Source organism: Ammospiza caudacuta, chromosome Z (genome assembly GCF_027887145.1).
Source record: "Ammospiza caudacuta isolate bAmmCau1 chromosome Z, bAmmCau1.pri, whole genome shotgun sequence".
In the NCBI taxonomy this organism is placed as follows: domain Eukaryota; kingdom Metazoa; phylum Chordata; class Aves; order Passeriformes; family Passerellidae; genus Ammospiza; species Ammospiza caudacuta.
In genome coordinates, this window is record NC_080632.1 from 69668055 (window position 1) to 69689619 (window position 21565).

The 21565-nt window shown below is 38.8% G+C and overlaps 1 protein-coding gene across 2 annotated transcripts in view; it reads right to left on the bottom strand.

Moving 5' to 3' along the window:
- Positions 1–21565, bottom strand: part of PCSK5 (proprotein convertase subtilisin/kexin type 5) — a 226691-nt gene that overhangs the window by 35356 nt on the left and 169770 nt on the right. The window contains exons 21-22 of one of the 2 annotated variants that reach the window (XM_058824331.1): positions 7233–7335; positions 1782–1918 (exon numbers count right to left, since the gene is read on the bottom strand). In XM_058824331.1, the coding sequence (XP_058680314.1) occupies positions 1782–1918; positions 7233–7335 (240 nt within the window). Of the gene's footprint in view, positions 1–1781; positions 1919–7232; positions 7336–17720; positions 19855–21565 lie in introns of those variants that run through there. The other variant, XM_058824333.1, reaches the window with a different exon arrangement.

Sequence of the window (21565 nt, forward strand, 5' to 3'; positions counted from 1 at the left end):
ATTTATGGCATATAAAATGTCATGCGAGAGACCAATTACTCTTTACATTCATCAATCTAATAAAAAAAAATTCAAGATTTTTCCACCACTGAGTTCTCTTGCAGAGAACAGGCAAGTATTTGCAATACATTGCAAATGTACAATAAATATACAGTTATTTTTTGTAAAGCAAAATGGCTCACTTCACCTTTGGAAAGAGTCAATCTGTGTCCCTAGAAGATTAAACTGTAATCAGTTTAGTGGAATAACCTAGATTTGAATTTAAATAGCAGATGTGCAGCTACTAGCTATTAAAGCACAAACATTCTCTAATGCATGAGAACTGGGAGGCGCCCTGCTCCAAATCCTGCTGAGTCAAGCCTGTGAAAACTCAGATAACTTCATGTGCCATGTGCTGCAGCATGGGGAGATTTCTAATCAGTTACCCCACAGCAGAAAGTACACATACAGCCATGCAAAGTGTATTTCATTGCCTTAAGTGCAGAGCAAGAATTTGCTGACCAGAATTTATTTTTGAAAATGCAGAGAAAGCATCTATACTAGGCAACAATGCTGCACCGTAGCACAAGTTGAAATTTGTTTGTTTGTTTGTTTGTTTGTTTTCCTTTTCATACACAAATCTTTAATTTTCCTGCCTCCTTAGGGTGTGAGTCTCATCAGCATCTTTCCTGATTTACAGAAAAACAGAAATATATCTTGCTGTCCTCCATAAGGGAGAGACTTGGGGAACAATTATGAAAACTTGGTCTCACATTAGACCTGAAGTTCCGTTTGAAAACTTCATCTACTGAGCCAGATTTCCCAAAGTAAGATAGTCAGTCTCATCATCAGTACGACTAATTAAGGCAGCCATATGAGCGTTTACTTGTAGTTTAGACACTTATTACTAAATGAAGTCCATGCCATGGTTGATTAGGACTGAAATGAAGTAGTAACTGAAATGAAAAGGCTGTGAATCCATTGTGAACCCTCAGAACACAGCTCATAAAAAATTACTCTCTATTATAAATTACATCTTAAATACTCATTTCCAAGGACAGTTCAGACTAGTTGCACATTACTAGTTGCACATTACCTCCATTACTTGGAGGTAATGGCCTCAGGTTTTTGCTGATCAGGCATTAGAGAGACAACAGGAAATAATTTTTAAAACAGAATTTCAAAAGGAGAAGAGTGGCTTTTTGGAATTTCCACAAAATTAGCTACATTAGCATTCCTCTCAACCTAAGGTCTATAAAAATGTGTATTGGTGATAAGCTTCTCTTTGCAAACCCTGTTTGTTCAGCTCTAGGGACACAGCAACATCCAGTGGAACCCACCACACTTATTTTTTAGCCTCTCCCAGAGGGATGCTTAGGAAAGCAGCCTGGCTCCCTGCCTGCTTGAGCAAACTGGCTCCATTTCAGTGTAGCACATCCTGTGCAGTGGGTGGGGGAAGCATGTATGAAGCTTTCTTTTCCAGAAGCAAGCTATGTAGGTTTTTATTCCTTTTTTTTTTTTTTTTTTGTTTCAGTTTCTGTTAACAGAGCTCCTATTGAAAACACACCAAGGGAAATGCATTAAGTTGAAAGGACAATACATAGTTGTGTTTTCTTGCACTTCAAAAAAAAAAAAAATTAAGCTCCAATCCCGTTCCGAGTCACAAGAAGATTGTGATACAGATTGGTAGTAAAAGCACTACTCATTTTATTGGATCTAACAACTGGCCCTTGAGTGCTGAGGGAAAAGAGAATTTAGAGGCCAAGGGAGGGGAAAAGCTGGCAAAATGAAATCTCACTTACCTGTTCCACAAGCGGTGCATTTGTTAGGCTCACTGCCAGCGCAGTCCAGGCAGGTGTGATGGCACAGGTGACAGTGCTGCTTGAATTCAAACTTTCCCCTGGGGCACTGCACAACACAGCCCCCGTCATCAAAGACTCTTTTAAAGAAGACAGAGGCATAATTACCAATCTAGCCACTGTTTGTTCTTTAAATCTAAAGGAAACTAAAAAGAAACTCAATAAATTCTTCTCTCACTCTATTTACAAATCCTTGAACTTCAAGATTTTGTCTTCCTGATTTTATTCATAGCATTTACTATATGAAAATGTTTTAAACATGAATCTTAGACTTCAAAGACCACTTTTTGGTCCTTTACCTAGATGTCCTTATGGTCACAGTCTCTGACAGTGGTCCCATGTGTCTTCTAAAAGGGAAGAAATACTTGGTCTTTGTGAAGGAATAACCCGTCTGTTTTAAGATTTTTAAACCTTTAAAAAGTGCTATGGCTTGAGTACTATGACCTTGTACATGAAGTCAAATATCTGTCTGAATATTGGCCTTCAGGAACTGTGTTTTTAGTCTTACATGTTGTTGTGACTTAGGAATGGTATTTAACAATTTAGTTTTCCCACTGAAACACTCCAAACCATGCTCAGCTGCCTGTTCCCCTCCTCTGCTGGGGATGGAGAGGAGAATTGGATGGACTAAAGGTAAAGATCACCGGCTGAGGCTGAGATAAGACCAATTTACTGGAAACAGCAGAGAAATAAGATGATGAACAGAAACAGGAACAGTATAAATTACTATAAAGCTCACAACAGGTGAGAAATTCTCATGCCAGTGCTCACAACTATACTGCAGGGAACCCCTGACAATACCTGCCCTGGAAAGGGACCCCTGGAAAGGGGGTTCCAAGAAATTTCCACTGGAAAGGGACCCCTTCCCCCACCACTGGAACTAACAGTGCAGCAGTTTAGAAAATCTTCCCAAGTCCTGACCCTGCCTCCTCTGACTACTGCAGAAATTAACTCCATCCTGGCTGGAACCAGGACATGATTCATCTCTGTATCATCTGTGTCTTGCCCATCTGACACCTTCCAGTTATACACACACACACACAAACAGATATATGTACGTATATATATATATATATATATATATACACACACACACTATATATATGTATACACACAGGAGCACAGGCATAATTTCCATCGTCAACAGCTGTCCCTCCAATATGTCTGTGAAATTCATCTAGCCCAAGACTGTGGGTTCTGCCCATCCTAGACCTTCCAGGACAGGAGGGCTGGTGTGCTGTCAGCTGGTTGCTACATCAGGAATTAGGGTTCATGGGCCAGTCACAGTGGGGTGTGTTTGCCATTTGTTCCCAGTCACTTCAGTTTCACTTCAGTTTCCAGAACGGTCATGTGTTGGGATCCCCCTGTCCCCCCAGAAATAGAGACGGATTCTGCCCCTCAATATCTTGATGGCATCAGGGTACACTGTGCACTAGTGCCAGCTACAACCTTACACTCTATGCCAGGTCATGGGATCCACACAGTCCAATAGGTCTGATTGTCCTTTTCCTCCCCCTGGCTGGAGACAGGGCCCTCCAGGCCTGGTCATGGTACTCATTGCTTGCTTCTTGTAAATATCCACTGGAGAACTTCAAGAGGATTGGAAGTAACATCATCTCTCTTGCTCTTGTCTGAGTGCTTGTCCAGTGGGAACTGGCGTGGCATTGATCCTTGAAGAATTTCCTGTGATGGTTGCTCTTCCTCTCAGCTCAGGTACCTATGTGGCCAGGGCAGAAGGGGGTTTTCCATCCCACTTCCTCATGTCTTCTCTGTAGTCACACAGGAAAAAACACAGGAGTTTTTTGTTGTGTGTACTGTCTCTTCCACACAGTGGGACACCTACTCCGGGTAGCAGAGGCTCTGCTCTGTATTGGTGGGGCATGGGACTCTCTAACTTTCTTGAGACTTCCAAACCAGTCTTGGACAATCTTTCCACAAGGATTTCCTGATTCCTCTTCATTCATCACAAAACAAACTGAATTGGTCTTGGATTTCTACTTTTGTGTAGTATAGGGGCAGCTGCTACCTGTGTGCGTTGTTCCCCTGTTTCAGCTGGAATTTGAGTGGCCGTGGTGCTGGTTGGTCTGATTTCCTCCTCCTTTCCCTGAGGGCACTGTCTGATGTTGACCTGTGTCCAGTAAAGAGTAGCCAGGGTCTAGCACACTGCAATAAGTTGCTCATCTATGGAGTTGCTCCAGCATTTTTCTTGCAAATATTCTCTCAGTTTATTAGGGTCCTGTAGTTGTTCGAGGATGAACTTCCAAACCATTGTAAGAGAGAATTTTCCCCCAAACAGTGCCATTTTGTCCCATATTCTATGCCACTCAAATCTACCCACATGCAGGGCAAATCTTTGAATGACCTTCCCAGAAATTGCTTTCTTGACCCTAAACATGGTGTAGACCACACCAAGGAGACATACCAGATGCAGAAATATGAACATGCATTCTTTAATATCCAAAGGAAATAAAAAATTCTGATGGAGAAAAAGGAGGTGAAAACACGGGGAAAATAATCCTGTCCTTTTCTCCCACAGGCTGGGTATGACTATTCATGAGTTCCCAAAAGTAGATAAAGGTAGAAGATTCCCTGAGATAAGGGTAGAAGAGGAGCTTTGGATGCACATCCCAGATAACCCTCACTTCCCCTGATGTTGTTATGTCATAGGCTGCTATCACACAGAACAGCAAGAGAGCAATCCTGATCCTCCTCCCTGCTCCAAAACAGAACACAGCGAGGAGCATCTCGAGCACATATGGAGGCACAGACAGGGTCAGGTTCCACAGATTAGACAAATGCTCAGGTCTGTTGTTACATCAACCCTTCATGCCCCACACTGGATGCCAAACAAGGCTGCTGTGGTTTAGCAATGAGATTTCCCAATGGGAAATTGATTTAGCAATGGGATTTAGTGCTCCCACCGAAACACTCCAAGCCACATGCTTCTTCCTCACTCTCCCATCCCTGTCCCCCGAGGTGGGATGGAGAGGAGAACAGGAGGCATGAAAGGTGAAGAACATGGGCTGAGATAAGAACAATTTACTGGAAACAGCAGTGAAAAATGCAAATGAAGACTGGCAGCAAGAATATCAACAGTGGGGTGCACTGCAGTGGGATGATTCCCGTGCCTGCACTCCCTCTGTGTCGTGGAGCCCCTGACAAAAGCTCCGGGCTGTAAAGGGACCCCTTCTCCCTCCCCTGGAAATTAGGTCAGGTAGCATGGAAAAACCTCCAGCCCTAGCCATGCTCCTGTCTACTGCAAAAATTAACTCCATCCTGGCTGGAATCAGGACATACATCTATCCATAAGTATGTAGGAGTCTGGCTGCTAAATTATTTCCTTTTGCTGAATAATTAAATATTTGCTAAAGAATCCTTCTTTATGATGAAAATTTATGGTCCATTTTTCACATTTTCTTAATGTCTAATGTTTTAATCTGCTTGGGAGAAAATAGAAATGCATCAATTCGTGCATCATTCAAAGACTACTGAAAGAACAGAAAACAAGTTGGCTAGATTTCAACTGTTTCAAGTGTTGTTCCTCCTAAGAAAATAGGAAAGGAAATGCTGTAATCCTCTACACGTAACTGCTTTCACCACTTTGCTGTCTGAGGCCCTGGGACTCAGTTTCTAGAGAGGTTGAGTGCCATTTAGGCCATTAGTACAGGACTTTGATTGCACCTAGACAGCAAAAGGCTTTCCATTCTATTAAGATAGGGCATGTTTTCTTGGAGTCAGTCAATGGCATTAGAGAATATCTGCAATACATCTCCATAAATTTCATTTGCTATGATCATTTTCAGATTTATTCTGAAAGAAAAGAAGAAATGTGACAGAGGTGCTGGAGGTAGCTGCACTATGCTTATATGGCATGCAAATATTAGTTCAACTACATGTGCTAGCTCTAATGATAGCCATCCTCAAAAGCAGCTCTCACAGTGGTAAACTACATTTTCTTCCTCTTTGTTATGTTTCCCCTAATGGGAAACACCTGGTCAGATCTTGTCACTAACCCTGGCTCAAACTATAAACAGATGGACAAGAAATTTTGTGATAATCAGTTTGTCTGGGTAAAAACCAACAGTTTCTTATTTTTTCTTTCAAAAAATCAAAAATAGCAAGACAAACCCAGGTAGCAGCATTTTCATGTATCAAACAATCTGACAGAAATTTTATTTATTAAAATAAATTGACATCTATCCTGAATTTTCATAAGGAGCTCTTGCCTCTGGCAAGGTTTCTCTGTAATATTATTTCTTTCACAATAGACTGTTCCATTTAATATGACTTTTTCTAGCAGCTTTCATAATGTACAGAAGGGTCTTATAAAATTTTTTGAAACCTTAAATACCAAAATTCAGAATTTTTAGAGAATTTATCATAGTGGTTAGAACAACATCCTTCCGAAAGGTCTCTGAGACCTCATTACTGCAAACACCTCTTTGCTTTGTAAATACCTGCATGTGAGGCTCACAAAATAAGTTGCAACAGGCAATCTAATTTAAATGCCATTGTGAATAGGAGAAATCCACTACACAGTCCAAATTTCTGTCCAGATTTCCTCTGGTCTCATTTTTGATGTCACAGAATTTGATAATGCTTCCTCACTTACAAATTTGTTTGGACTCCATTGCTCCTGGTTTGTCTTTCATTGGCATAGTCATATAATAGATATTTTCAGGGCAAACTGCAGAATTGCTTAGGGATTTTCTTTCCTTGCCTTAGATGATCTGATCCTGTTTTCATACCAGTGGAAACACCAGCTGGCTACAAAACAATCCAATGCAACAGAACCAGAGTTATTTGTGTGAGAACAGAGCTGTGCACAGGACGTGTATAAAACCAGTGGTCTTCTGGAATAGGAGTGACGTGACCTAAACATAAAGCTCTGATTTGTGAAGCCCTGTGGAAAACTTCCTTCTTGTTGTCTTCAATCCTCATGTCAGGTTAGAAGTATTGGCCTAGCCCACAACACCTCAGCTAGGGAATGATTTTTAGGTGCTATGAATGTCTCCCAGAATTAGCCTCAGCATCCCTGCTCATGCCTTGAGCCAGTCCTCATAGCTGTGTAGAGCTACAGATACCCTAAGTTTTGTCATTAAAATTACCAGTTGTGATTCCAAGAATTATGGTTTAAAAAGGATGAAGATGAAAGAAAGTCTATTTTACATATAGAAAAGAATTTTTTCTTTATCTGTGGGAATGATGCTGCTAAACATTAATTGCTTGTGCAGCCAGCTATTTTGTTCACATAAAAATTTTTTTCTCAAGTCCTGTGGATTTTTTTGCCCTAGACACTTCTTGCTTCCTTATTCTCTGCTAAAAAGAACACAGCCCCTTCTCCAGATGATAATGTGAGATCTTTGTACTGCACTGGTGATGGGAGACAATTACCTTGTGAGTGGGCAGCTGATGCAGTTGTCTGGCTCAGGTCCAATGCATTTCTGACAGGATGTGTCACACAACTGGCATTCTTGGGAATCATCAAGATATTCCCCTGGTAGGAAAAATGGTTTATTTCAGATCAACCTTCTCACAATTAGAAAAAACAAAAAACAAAAGGAAGAGAAGAAAGAACCAATCTTTCCAGGCTGGAAAACATAGTGATGAAGAGGAATTGGATCTATTTTAAATAACTGAAATGAGCACATTTCCCTGTGACATCAGGAAAACAAGTACTGGCTCCCTTGGGGAACCAGGATAATCACACCTGTTTGTTTGTTTGTTTATTCTTTTCCACATGAATTTGAGAAAGAGTGGGTTTTGTTGTTTTTGTTAATTTATTTTGCATCAGTTGAAGTAATGAGACTCTTAAGATTCACTAGTTACATCAAAATTAGTGCTGCTGAGGGGTATTCATTATGTCATGTCTTTTGAGCTCGCTTTCAAGGTTAGAGAGTTTGCTGTCATGGGTGTGGGTATGTTACGTGAGGAGATGGACTTCAGCAAGCTTCCATCACCTGTTGGTGCTTCCCAAAGCTCCAGCTGTAGCATAGCTTGTCTCAGCCCTGGGCTGCTGATGGCAGACTCCCTTCCTAAAGGACATAGGCTTTAATTTTGGCTGGATTGAAACTTGGTGCAAAAGTGCACAATTTTGACTTGAAAAAGATTTTATATTATACGAATTTCTACCTCACAATTGAGATAAAGATGTAAACATTTCCAGATCATGAGTACACGATTACTACCATGCTGCTGAAGTGCAAAGTTTGGCTCTTTACTTACTGAATATTAATTAAAACACTGGTACAAATTGGTAAGCTGCATGCCTACTAACTCTTAGGGCAGAGATTTGGTAAGTAGTATGAATACTTTATCTCTGTGCAGCATCATGTGGGGACAGTAAATTGATTTATCATGCAGTTTTATAAAGCTCAACATTGGATCTTTTATGTCACTTTGTTTTGGGAAAATTTATTATAACCGAGTGTATATATTTAAGGAATTGGCTGTTCCTTCATTCTTGAGTAATGGAAGAGGCTGGACAAAAAGTCCTATATAATACATAAAACCTGCAGTTTCTATGGATACTTCAATATCAAGCAACTCTTTCCACTTGCATTGCTGCTGGAAAATCCAGATCTGGCAAATACAGTGAACTTTAGGAATCAAAACACAAATATGGAATGACTGGGGTTTGGCTCTCACTTGCAGTCAGTTCCTTACATTTGAAGAGCAAAGGCACCATACAAGCAAACACTTATACCAACTCAAAACAATGTAGGGAGGAAATATTTTCTGAAATACTGCAAATTATGTTTTTTGTCTGTTGTGTTTTGAACAGTTGTGTTTTTACATATTAAACAGCAATAAAAAAATTATAATAGTTGAAACCTCTGGTATGAGATGTGAGCTAGGATAGTACTTACATACCTAAGGGGATGGGAACAGCAAAGTTGTAAAGGCAAACTGACTGCCCTGGGTGAAACCTGGGGTACCCAAAATGTAGGCAGAGATGTAATTGTTTTGTAATGGTTTGTGTGTCTTCTAAAGAGAGGAAAAAAGTAAAAGACAAACCAAAAGCCAGAGATATAACCACATAAACCATGAAGATAATGCTTCTCAGAGGCTGGTCTGGGATCAGTGCTAGCTGGTCTGATGAGATCAGGGAAACAAAAGTCTTTGAATGCAAACACGTTCAGACATTTTTATAGTTCTCCTTATCCAAAGAGCTATTTGTATACATCTATCTCTATATCTCTCTATATATCCATGTTTCTATTTCCATGCATTTCTGTAATCCCTTGCATGCCCATAAAGGCCAAAACTTGAATTGTGTAAACTGACTAGTTCCATGGAACTGGTGCAGCATTTCTGAACTGCAACACTGCCTCTTTTATGAGTAATTATTTTATAGTGGACTAAACCTAAAAACATTAGAAAAGCTGTCAGACAAACAATTCAGTAGGATTCTAAATTTTTCTAGATGTTGCCCAGATAACATTGTTGTATTAATGCATATCTATCATAATACCAAATATTTATAATTCTCACCTTCTAGAAAAAAATGATGTGGCTTTCAGGCCATAGACAGATATGGTTAATGTAAACCTCTCGAGCCTTTTTGATATGTAGCCAGAGGATGTAACATGGAATCCCACATTCTCAAATGTTTTATGGAGTTTTAACATATAATTGTGTCCTGGTCTAGGAATAGTACTCCCCAATTCTCTGACCTCACTGAGATTTACCTAAGCCAGATACCTAAACCACTTGCTTTCCTTCCTTCCCCTGCTCTTTCCCCTCCCCCTTTCCCCTCCAGGGATGGAGTTGAAAATTAGAGGCACAAAAATGTGAAAATCCCAGGCTGAGATATGAACAATTTACTGGAAGCAGCAATGAGATAATAAAACAGTAACAGCTACGATGTTAATAACTAAAGGTTGAAATTATTACATGGAAAATAAAACAATACTGGACTGCTTTGCCCTCCACCCTTTCTCTTGCCTGTGGAAGGCGATAACAAGTCCCTTTGCTTGCCCCTCAAAAGTGATGTGAGGTGGTATCCAATAATATAAGGGTCTGGCCATGCCCCCTTCCCAGATAGTATGGAAAATTAACTTTGTCCTGCCTGAAACTAAGACAAATTTTATATATATAATATATATATAATATATATTATTCCTATCTATCTATCTATCTATCTATCTATCTATCTATCTATCTATCTGTCTGTCTGTCTGTCTATCTATCTATCTATCTATCTATCTATCTATTGACACACAGACATATATATTTGGACAATAATACAACCAAGAAAAAAAATGCAGTATCTGAAAAGATTTTCCTTTGCAGGTTTAATGTTTGAAGGCTTTTTCTATTGGATTTACATCACTGGGAAATCTGTCAGAGTGGCTTTATCACATTATTGTTTCTCTGATGATGTTTTGTGATATGTATTAGAAAACTTTTCTATTTCTGCTTTACTTTATTTTCACTCACAACCTGAATGCTTATCCTATGTGCCTATCCACTGTACCTAAGCTAATAATTCATACACCTCAGCTATGCATTCACATATAGCAGAAGTACTTTAGTTTTTAAAGGGTTTAGTTCTTTCTATGTTATTCCTTTCATTGGAAGTGGTGTAATTCATTTCAGCTGTGCTTGGAATAGTGCCAGGAAGACCAGTTCTGTGGCTCTGAACTGAAGGATTTTAATGAATACTATTACAAGAATGTGCACCATAAAATACTTACATATTTGGCCATCTGAATTGCAAATCACATCTAGAACTGTAGATCTAACACTCTAACAAAATAAGTTTTGGTGGATATTCAAAGAGTTAACACTGGAATTCAAGAAAGACTTTTAAACTATTCCACAGGGCAGTTCAACCATCTGCCAGAATTCCTTGTGAGCAATTCACCTAGATAAATACAGGCTGCCAAAGCCTCAGTCCTTTTATTATTTTCTGTATTAAAATATGTATCTAACATACTTGATAAATACTCTCAACAATGTGTCTTCATGTAGCTTTCAATCAGGCAATGATCATCAGTTACTTTGGATCATCTGATATTTATCATTCATTATTGTGTTAATTCTGCTACCTTGTTACCTTGTTTAAAAACATCTATCACGGTGTTTGGAATAAAAAGGAATTTGAGATATTGTGGAAATAATGATATGTTAACAGACTTGATTTCTCATAATAGGAAGATTTTAATGTATAATTTTTGTGTCCATAGTTAGAAATGTTTAACTCCGTATTTGGGCTACATCAGGTTTCAGGTTGTGCCTTTAACTGCATACAAAATCCCTACACTTAATGCTCGGTTCCTATCAGTTCATATGATGCATTTTAAAGTGAGGTAAGAACTATTTCTCCCATTAAGGAGGTAGAAACCTGAGTTGCAATAATATAATCAAATTATTTTGCAATAGCAAACTAGAGCCTGTCTTTCCTGGGTCCCAGTCTGGAGCACTGGTCATAGTTGCCAAGGCGTTCTATGTTTTTCCATAAACAGCATCACGTGTACCTTTAGCTTGTCACTTTTTCTCTCTTGCTTTCCAACACCTGTGGCAGCACATGGTGTTTCAGGAGATCAATCAGATCAGGGTGTGAATGTCCTTGTCACTTATGCAGGGAGGTTTCATGTGCTGGCTGCCATAAGTCCTTTTCTCTTGTAGTCCCTCTGTGAGACTTAGTCACTGCAAGTCGTTTGTTACTTCTCCACTTTGTTTGATCAAAACTTTATCTAGTTTTAAAATGTTCTTTATTGTCTATAGCATTGCTGCAAGGGCTTTTCCTTAAAATCAATGGAAAAAATGACCTTATTTCCTCCATTTTACTTGTTTACTTTCATGAAAATCTGGATATAGATTTCATACTGGGGTTCTTTGTATGTTATCTTATGGGTTATAAAGGTTTGACGAAGCAGATAAAAACTGCTCAGAATTGCTTTTCATCCATCAGCTGTGAGAACTGAAATAAGTTGGTCTTACAGAGCTCTCTGCTTTTTCTCATGTTTGGCTGTGATACATTTTATTTTGTCTGGCTTGCTCCTTGAATTTTTTGAAGAAACATTTACTCATAAAGCGTAAGTAGATAACTAAAACTAACTTGCATATAAAAATACATGTAAATTCACTCTAAAGAGTCTTTTTAAAGTTACTCCTTTGCTTAGCCCAAGCTCTCAGTGTTTAAGAGATTATAGCTCCCAGAAAGAAATCTTGCCATAATGTCCATGATGTAACATTTTCAAAATGAAGACATTTCCTTTGCCCTCAGATTTGGCAGTTGTACAAAATTTGCATCTGGTTTCCAATTATTTGTCTAGCTTCAGTTTTCAGTCTCCTGCTAATTACACAATGTCCAAATTTCTGTCTCTCTATTCAGATGTGCAGAAGGGACAAAACTTTTGGGTATTATGATTTGAGGTGATGAGAAGGATTCAGCATTGGAAGTCTTCTTTTCAGAAGTGCTCTAGGCAGTGACAAATGAGAAGGCTGAAAATAGGATATTGATTCCTAAGTCACTAAATCTCCCTCTTGTGCCAAGGGGTAAAGCAGAACCTTGAAAAGGATTGAACATCTCTTCCCTGAATGGCTGTGTGCTGAGTGTGATATAATGATTTTAGGATGAAAGGCTCCTTTGTTGCAGGATTAGGTGAGATCACACAGAGAGACTCAGGTTAGCTGTAATCATGATGGTCAGGAGTGAAGAAATTGCCTTTATCAGATCTGCTGTCTTACACAGCCCTCTATGCTATTCCCTGCAGAATAAAACCATTCACATTAGCCAAAGCTGCCTTATTTATTTCTGACACAAAGGGATTTTCCCTTCCCTTTGCAATGTGTACTTCTCACCCCCATTTCTATGTGGTATTAATACAATTGTTGTTAGAAACCCATTGAAGAGCCAGAGCCCTCAGCAGTACTCAGTGGGCATAAAAAAGACCCCAGAAAGGCTTTTTTTTTTAAAGAAATCACCTTTAACCTTTGAATCTCCATTTCGACTAAATTTTTAGGTATTTTAAGAATTTGTTTTAAAACCGCATTTGTTCTAATTATGTGGCTGCCTGGAAGCATAAGCTGGCTAGGTTCATGGTTTCTCCTCGTGCCTGTGTAAACACCTATGTCAGAGCCTGGCAATGGGTTCTGCTGCTCACCTATAGCCTGAAACCTGACAGTCCCAAAAGAAAGGGGGAAGGGAAATGAAACAATCTCTGTGGATCTATATCAATAAAGCTTTGGTTTGTACCGTTATCACTTGTTGAAGGAGGGAGAAATACTAAAGCACTCTCAAAAGTTTAGATTCACAATGGGAAAAATATGCTCAGCCTGTCCATTTCTTGAGCTTCCCAGCTAGAAATTTTCCTGTTTTATGTTTTCAATCTTCCCATTCTTCATAATAATCAGTAGCTGACTATCTTCTAAAGAGGAGTGGAACAGAAACACCTGAACCTAACTGAAAACTACTGCACAGTGCTGATCGTACTGCTTTGGAAAGCTAGGTAGTTGCACGTGAAATACAAAACCCAAATGTAGTATGCTTTGAGTAAAGCTGACATTATTTGCACATGGAGTACATTAAAGATAGAGTCTCTCAGTGCTGGAGGAAAACACAAATCAGAGGCAACCAAAGTAACAACAGTGTGTCTCTCTCCTCTGTTATAAAGCAAGGAGTATATACTTTGTGTACAGGGAGCCTTCTCTGACCACTGCAGGATTTCTGTAGTCTGATTTGAATAGACACAAACCTGAAGTGAGAAGAGCTGGATGTTTTGGTGCAGTATTTCAGTGGTGTCATCCATCTTAAGCTAAGAAACTCCTGCACAGGCTGTTATTACTGGACATCCTAACTTAATGAGGAAATGAGCAGAGATCTGTTGATAATTGGGCAGATTTGAGCAGGACAACTATTGTCCCAAGATGTAACAACTAGTACAATAGATGCATACTATTAATCAAATGCAATTTCTGTTTAATTTGCAGAGATGAAGACTAATATTAAAGCCTGAAAGAAACCTTCCATAAAGATTCAAGTACGTCCTTGGAAGTAAGGAGCAGATCAAATTAAATCTTTTAATTAGGATATAAAAGTGTAAACTATTCTCTTCTGTAGGTGTTCGGCCTCCTCAATACACTTACACTGGTGATCTTCCCCTGCTTGAAATCTTCCCTGGTTCCTGGTCTCTGCTATAAGCACCTCTGGATATTTTTTAGTTATTACAGATTACATTCCCTTTAACAATCACATATTCCATGTTGATGACACAGCTCTTCTAATTCAGATACACCTGCAAAGAGAGTTTGTGGCACTGTTCAGCAGCAGGAACTAATTTCAAATCCTCCTTTCAGCCTTGAAAGTGTTCAGAGAGGCTCTGTTAAAAGGCAGACACAGCAAGACCAACATTTACACAACTTCATTTTCGTATGGCCTTGCTCTTGTAGTATGAAAAGGGGCTAGTTTTTATTTGGGAATGAATATTTGAGTTATTTTTGTATTTTTATCCAGTGGCATTGCACAGAATGGTCCATTAGCAAAGTCATAAGCACAACCACTGACAGCAACCTGATCCATGGGGACAGAGCTAGACTTTCCTTCCAACCCACATCTCAAAGAATATCTGTAGGCATCAGAAGGAGGGCAGTGGGCAGGCCAAGGACAATTGTAAATGCCAAAGTTATGCTGTATTATCTGAATTATATTTAAATCACATTATCAGTGTTACTGTTGAATTTGCATGATAGAGCCATCAATTCTCCTTGGGTAAATAAGTACTCACTGCTCATCAGTGTTCTGGCTTCTCACTGCCAGATTGATTGGAAAATGGGTCCTTAATCACCTCATTGCTCTCTACTGCATTTTCTGATGGTTGAGTGTTTTTTGGCTTTGAAAAGTTTTGCTGGTTTCCCAGAAGACCTTCAACAAATCCATCCCATTAACACTCAGAAAAACCAATAGATGATTGTATGAGGGTCATTCTTCTAAGCTTCCCTGGTCATCTTTGGCAGCAAATATATGACCTGCTCATGAATTTGCTGCCAAAACCCAACAAAGTCCAGCCTTTGGTGCAGCACAAAGAGCCTGCACTTGTTGCTTACTCCAATTATTTTTAAAAAATAGTCAGAGCTTCCTTCCCATAATATGTTTTCCTTTGACTACAACTCCTATTGCAGAAGTAACAATTGTCTCTGTTCTTATGCACAAACACTTCTTTTCAATCCAGAAAGGAAGTTATTCAGTATAATTTCAATTTGCAGTTTGTTCTTAGGGACACTACACTCACAACTCCATAATTCTTGCTAAAGGGGAGGATTTAAGCCTCAACAGATCATCATGACAGGTGGTAGTAAATAATAAGATAATAATATATTTCAATAAAACCCTGAAATCTCACAAATTAGTTTAAGTAAGGCATGTAATTAAAATTACATTAAACAGAAATAGTTTTTTTTTCTCTAGTAAAGAAAATGCTCAGCAAAAATATATTTTCAACCCCTTTTTTTTTTACTTATTGAATTCCCTATTCTGGAAAAGGTCATGCAAGTTGTTGTGCATCAGTTTCCTTTTGATGAAAACTTGACTAGGGTTTTTATTTGTATGCTGTAAAACTTTTTTAATGCTTGCTTAAAATATCTTGCACAAAAATCTAATGGCAAAATTTTCTTGGTTCATTCTGTACCATTGACAGTACAATGGCATATCTTATATAAGGCATGGTAATGAATCATAGACAAGTTATTGTTCAGCAAGTTGCACTGCAAATTAAAAGCTTTGACTCATACAAGCAATCTCTTACATGTCTTTACAGGAATCTTGAATTTATAATAGGCCTTCTTACAACCATTCAGTTCATTGAATATATTCATTAAAAAGTAACAGATGGCTATGAAGAGAATTAACTTGGTCATCAACAGCTGTAACTTGCATTTAGTGAGGGGTGAAATTGCTGTAGGTATCTCTAGTGCTTCTGCACATAGGTTGGCTCACACCTCTGTCAAACCTCTTGGGATCAGCAGTGTGCCACAAGCAGCAGCCTATTACATAAAAGGTTCAGTGGCAAGGAATTGGGCATGGCATTGGAAAGCTGCAGTCACAGCAGAGACTGAGGTAGCCTGTAAGGTCTAACAGGGAAATCTTTACTAGAAAACAGCGTGCTTCACAGAGAGAAAGTTTGCAAAGCCTCCCCAGGACGAGGCAGGGAGTGCCAATGGATACAGGTGCGGGTGGGCAGGCAGGGGCTAAGCCAAACATCCCAGGAGCTGCTGGTCAGAAGCACAAGATTGCCATTGACCTCTTCTGGCATCTGATCCTACAGTACTGGTGTGTGGCTGAGGTGAAGAGCTGCAGCTGAAAAGGGAGTAAGGCTGGAAATCCATTGCAGAAAAGGAAACATAACATGACACTCTCACATAACAGGCTTCTGCAGGATGTTCTGAAGGTCTGGGGCATGGTAAACTTTTTAAGCATGTATGACTACTTTTTTTTGTTGCTTTTTGACCATAGTTGTCTTTATTTAAAAACTTTGGAACTTTTAGTGAAGAAAAGGTCTACAAGTGTGTCCAATTTGCATTTAAATCAAGGTTTCTCCTAGACTAGTATATCCCTGAACTGGGAAATACCATGTTCTAACTATAGTGGCATCTTCAATTTGTCATTTCTTTCTGACTTGTGATATAAATAAAATGAAATTGATGAGCAGATTTAAAATGATGCCATACACAGTCTTCCCTGACATAGGGAAAATTATTATTTTGTTCATACTCAGTATCTTCTGGTTTTTTTGAAATAGTCTGTATCCTTTCTGCACACCATCAAGTGTGATATACCGATCACACCAAACTACTCAACATTGAATCGGATAAGGAGGAGCAATCACCTAAGAAAACTCTGCAGCTGGGAACAAGCTAAGTTTCAATAGCAATCCTGCTGCTGCAGTGATCCTCTAGTGCAAGTACTAGATAGAGGCTGCTTACAAATTTTGCATGTCTCTGACAACAGCTATTAAGGCAAAACAAAGAAGGATCGCCAAAAAGTCTGAGCTGACACCAGAAAATTCCAGTTTTCAGCCTAAATCACAGATTTATCCTTACTTGTCTGCCCATTTGGAAGATGAAGGTGAGGTGGGAGCAGAAACAAGCAGTTCTTCATACAACACTTTATTAAGGTAGGCAACCTTTTCTCCAGGTGTGGTCTCACTAAACTACTGCTAAGAATGCGCCATCCCACATATGCATGCTTCTGGGGACTCACAGGGAAACTGTGGGAATGATGACTAACTCCTTGTTTTGAAACCAGGTCAAAACAGGTCAGTGACAATGAGATGCCTAAGGCCAAAAAGTGGTGGGGTTTTTTTCCAGGAAATTCCTTACATGGCCTCAAATGTGCTTAACATGCCATGTGAACATATGGACAAACTGCCCTTTTGCTCTGCACTCAGGCTGTGGGACTAAGTGGTGAATGGACAGGGGCATCAGCTGGTGCCAGTGAAGGAGCTCACCCTGCAGGGCTGGCACAGGAGGTGCTGTTGAAGGGACACTCTGGCTGTGCCCTGAGTGGCACTGCAGGCGAGCACGAGAACAGACATTGACACCGCGCTGTGCAAGAGGCCTCTCTGCATGACTGCAGAGATGAGACCTTCCTTCTCAACTGCCTGAGACATTAGGTAGTTGCAAATTCTGATTTTAATCCTGAACACACAACAGATTAGACCCATCACAAACATATGGCTCTAGTGTTACTACACAAAAAGTGATTTCCACTTAAACCAGGTATTTCTGAAATCACAAATTCGATCACTTAAACTAAAAGAAGTCTGTAACTAAATCCCCAGATATCTAAGTGCTCTATACCACAGAGCTACCTACATCCTTCAACAAAGATGTTTAATATATGGAGCAACATGTTTTTTCAGACCAAAAGAACAGGAATTTAGGTTAATTTAATAGAAAAAATAAAATATGGAATAACATTGATTTTGGCCAGTATCAATTACAACAGAACTACCCTATTTTACAAATAACAACTGAACATTTTACACATGTACAGTATTTTTTCAGTAAAAATGGATTTCGTTATAACAATGTCAGTTTTTTTTAAAAGAAAACAAAGTTATTAATTTCTTCTCTATAATAGTGTTAGAGACATTTGTAAGTATCCAAACAGATTCTTTACAATCCATTACATAATTAAATCTCAATAGTGAATATATATTTATATATAACATATATAATATTAACTTAAACTTTGAAAGCATTATGTTCTATTTAAACACGCTATACTGAGAAATGAGGCAGTAACAGACTAGTAGTTAAACTAGCACAAATTTGAATGTTTATCAGGAAATTTGTAATGGGCACCAAAGGAGCTTAACTGCACTCTCTCATACTGAACCATACTGAAATAGTTTATTTGCTCTCTGCTAAGAGGACATTACCTCTAAAGGTTTGAATTAGTTTGTAAAACATCCACAGTCATTTTTGATCCCCTTTATTTTCCAGGATTTACATGCTTAAACAGCTGAAATCCATTTTCTGTTTGTGTGTTCTGGAAAACTAACTGAGAAAGACACTTTGCATGTTTTAAGTATTATCCCCAGTAAACAGTATCTTTGAAGTTCAATTTGCTGTTTTATGTGAAACGACTGTCTTTTGAACAGTATGCTGAGTGAAGCTGAAGAAGACAAATTAAACAGAAATTTGTACTGGCAGCCATGTGCCTGGGTAGAAAAAGAGTGAGGCTGGGGCCACTTCTCTTATCACTCAGGACCATTTTACAGCGAGGTAACTCCATTGGCCTTAGCAGGACTACTCCTGCTGAAATTTCTACTGTGAGCAGTTAAAGGCAGATTCAGTCCCATCATGGCACCAAGAGAACCACTGATTTATTGCCCTATATGCAATTTTTTCCTGGAGGTGTATTTGGCACAATTATAAATCCAGTCCTGTAAACACATCCTGTTGTATATAGTCACACTGGCATTTACATATGGGCACTATGAAACAGTTCCACATATCTGTATGATAATATCCCCTTTTTAAATGAACAATACAAGACAACAATAATTTATGAATACTTCTTACATGTTAGCAATGTTTTCTGACTGCTGAGCATATACATTACTCTCACTTATGCAAATCAAGAGAAGTAGTATATTCTAAATTTGTCCACTACAGGAACAATGGGTTTCTTATGTTTATTTGAAATAGCTTTGACAATTTAAAAAAATAAAATAAAAATCCTAGCATATCTGTTAATAAGCCACCTGTCTAAAAATGAAATCTATATGACCAAAACCACATTTTGGGCAAACATATATACATACCGCATGTGATACAAAAAAAAGCATACAGCAGAGGAAGTAGGAAAGGTGTGCAGAAATGTTCACTTTCCATTTTTTAAAATAGTGTTAGAAAAGGGGTAGAACTTAGTCCTGCACTAATGATGTTTCTGATCCCCTCAGGAACTCAAGTTCCCCCTGTCAATACATACAGCACAAAAAAAGACTAATGCAAATTTTTTTGTATTGTTTAGTTTTAATCCATGTAAACTTGTGTTGTATTCTTGAAACACTATTTAAACATCTTGAAGTGGAAAGAAGCAGGAAAGATGGGAAGAAAAAGAGCCTTCAAAAAACAGGAATAATCCTAACGTTGACAGGAAATCAAATCAAGAGTTAAATGTTAATTTTGGCATCAAATGCTTTGGTCACACAATACTGACTCTGTGATCCTGGATGCTCAGCTCTAGACACCCAGTTATGAAAGGTAGGCGTGTTGTAGTTTTTCCATTTAAGTTCCAACAAACAGTTCGCCATCTCCCCAGACAAAGAGGGGGGAGAGGGAGAAAGGTGGCTTGCTTTCTTTTTCTTTCTTTTTTTTTTCCTTTTTCAGTAATATGAATTAATCTGTAAGTCAACAGGAGGAGGAGGATGCTGGGAGGTGTCAGTTCACCCCTTTTGTTTACATGTTCTGCAGCACAATTGCTGAAGCACTTTCCTCTGGCAGAGATTGTTCTTTTTCACCAGCATACAGAATCCTCCCTCGGCCCAGGACTCTTCCGTGGCTTCCAGAGGGTAGCAGCAAGAGAAGGAGGGGAGGTTGAAGGTTTGGAGAGCACGGCGTGTACAATGGAGGAAGGTTTAATTGGTCAGACATGCAGATTTGGTTGAAGAGACCATTCAGGAGCAGGAAGTAGGAAATTTGGTCCATCAAAAGGAATTTCAGTCAACAGCATTTTTTTTTTTTTCAGGAAGAGATATTGTGTGGTCCAACAGGGAATGATTGGTATCCATTTATGAAAAGGAAAAAAAGATTAGAAAGAGAATAATTAGAATACAGTGATGTTTACAGCAAAGGATTTTGTTCTCAATCTTTATGAATTAAAAGAATAAAACAATAAAACCACAGAAAAAGAGTAAAAAATTCTCAACAGAAATGCAAATCCTATAGAGTGAGTTCATTGTAAGGCATTGAAATCTCTGCTTTTGCAAATTAGCAGAAAAAAAAACCCCACACCCTCCTGGACTTTCCTTGTTGCCCATGATTGCTGAGAACATGTGCTGTGTGGTGTGATCCTGCATGGTGCACTGCAAGTGCCTGAAGGCCTGCACATCCATGTGCTGCCCTTCCATGAGAGCTGCATTTGGAAGAATGGTGGTGACAGTACTGAGATGGGGTGTCCTCACCTGTGGGAACTACAGGGGTGTGATTGAGGCTGCATGTGTACAAATGAAGATGGATTTATGCAGCTGTACAAAGACAAAACTGGTATCTCAAATGTTTGCATTGCAGAAATCAATTGCAATACCATATTACGATTACACTTCTGAATTTGTCTATGTATATCTGTCCTCTTCTGGACTTGCTTAAGACAATAACTCTTCCAATGTCCAGACATGAAAAGGGCTCATGACTAGTTCACCAATATCTGCAATGTAACTTTACAATGAACAGGATAATTTTCAATGTTTGGGAGCCTATATTCCAACAGGAAGTGCAAAGGTCCACAGGAATAAGACTCATGCCTGTGCTCTTTCTTTTTTCTTTTTACAGTCTTCTTTAACTCTTAGTAAATCCAGTGGAAATAAGCTGGACCCAAGAGTCACTGTTAGGTTTTACTATACCCGATGTCAGGTATCTTCCCAGACTTTGTTCTGATATGATTTTCCTGTTGGATTGGTCTTGTTAGGCTCTATTTACAAGTAATTCACACGGTAACATGTTTAGGGAAGTACAATGTTATCTAAATGTTTCTGTAATTGTGACATTTAAAAGGAATTATTATTAGTGAATAATTAAGACAATCATATGCAGTAAGGAGGCTATCTTGGTTGTTACAGAGAATTTGAAGGAAGTTCAAATCTCCACCCTAAATTGTATGTTCCCTGTTTCAGAATCCCTTTTTTCTCACTACCCTTTCATACAAGTCAAGCAATCCTGCGGGTGCTTTAAATTGTTTTTACTTACCAGCATTTTCAGAGTTTAAAGTGCCGAGATAGATAAATGTAATTCTATTAATAGTACTCTAGGGTTCCTCATATAAAAATCTGTTGAAAGCAAAAGCTTTTGAACAAATGCTAAGGAAGGAAAAGTAGGTTGTTGGCAAGGGGAAATATTATTTTAGGAAAATTCAGGTAAAATGGGTGTGACTAATCTTGCTAGCACATGCAAATGTAAATTTCTCCTTTTCACACACCTGAAAATTTTAAAAAGTAATGTACACCATACTTAAGAAGAAAAGCAGGCCAAACGAACTCCGTACATGTAAAAAAAGA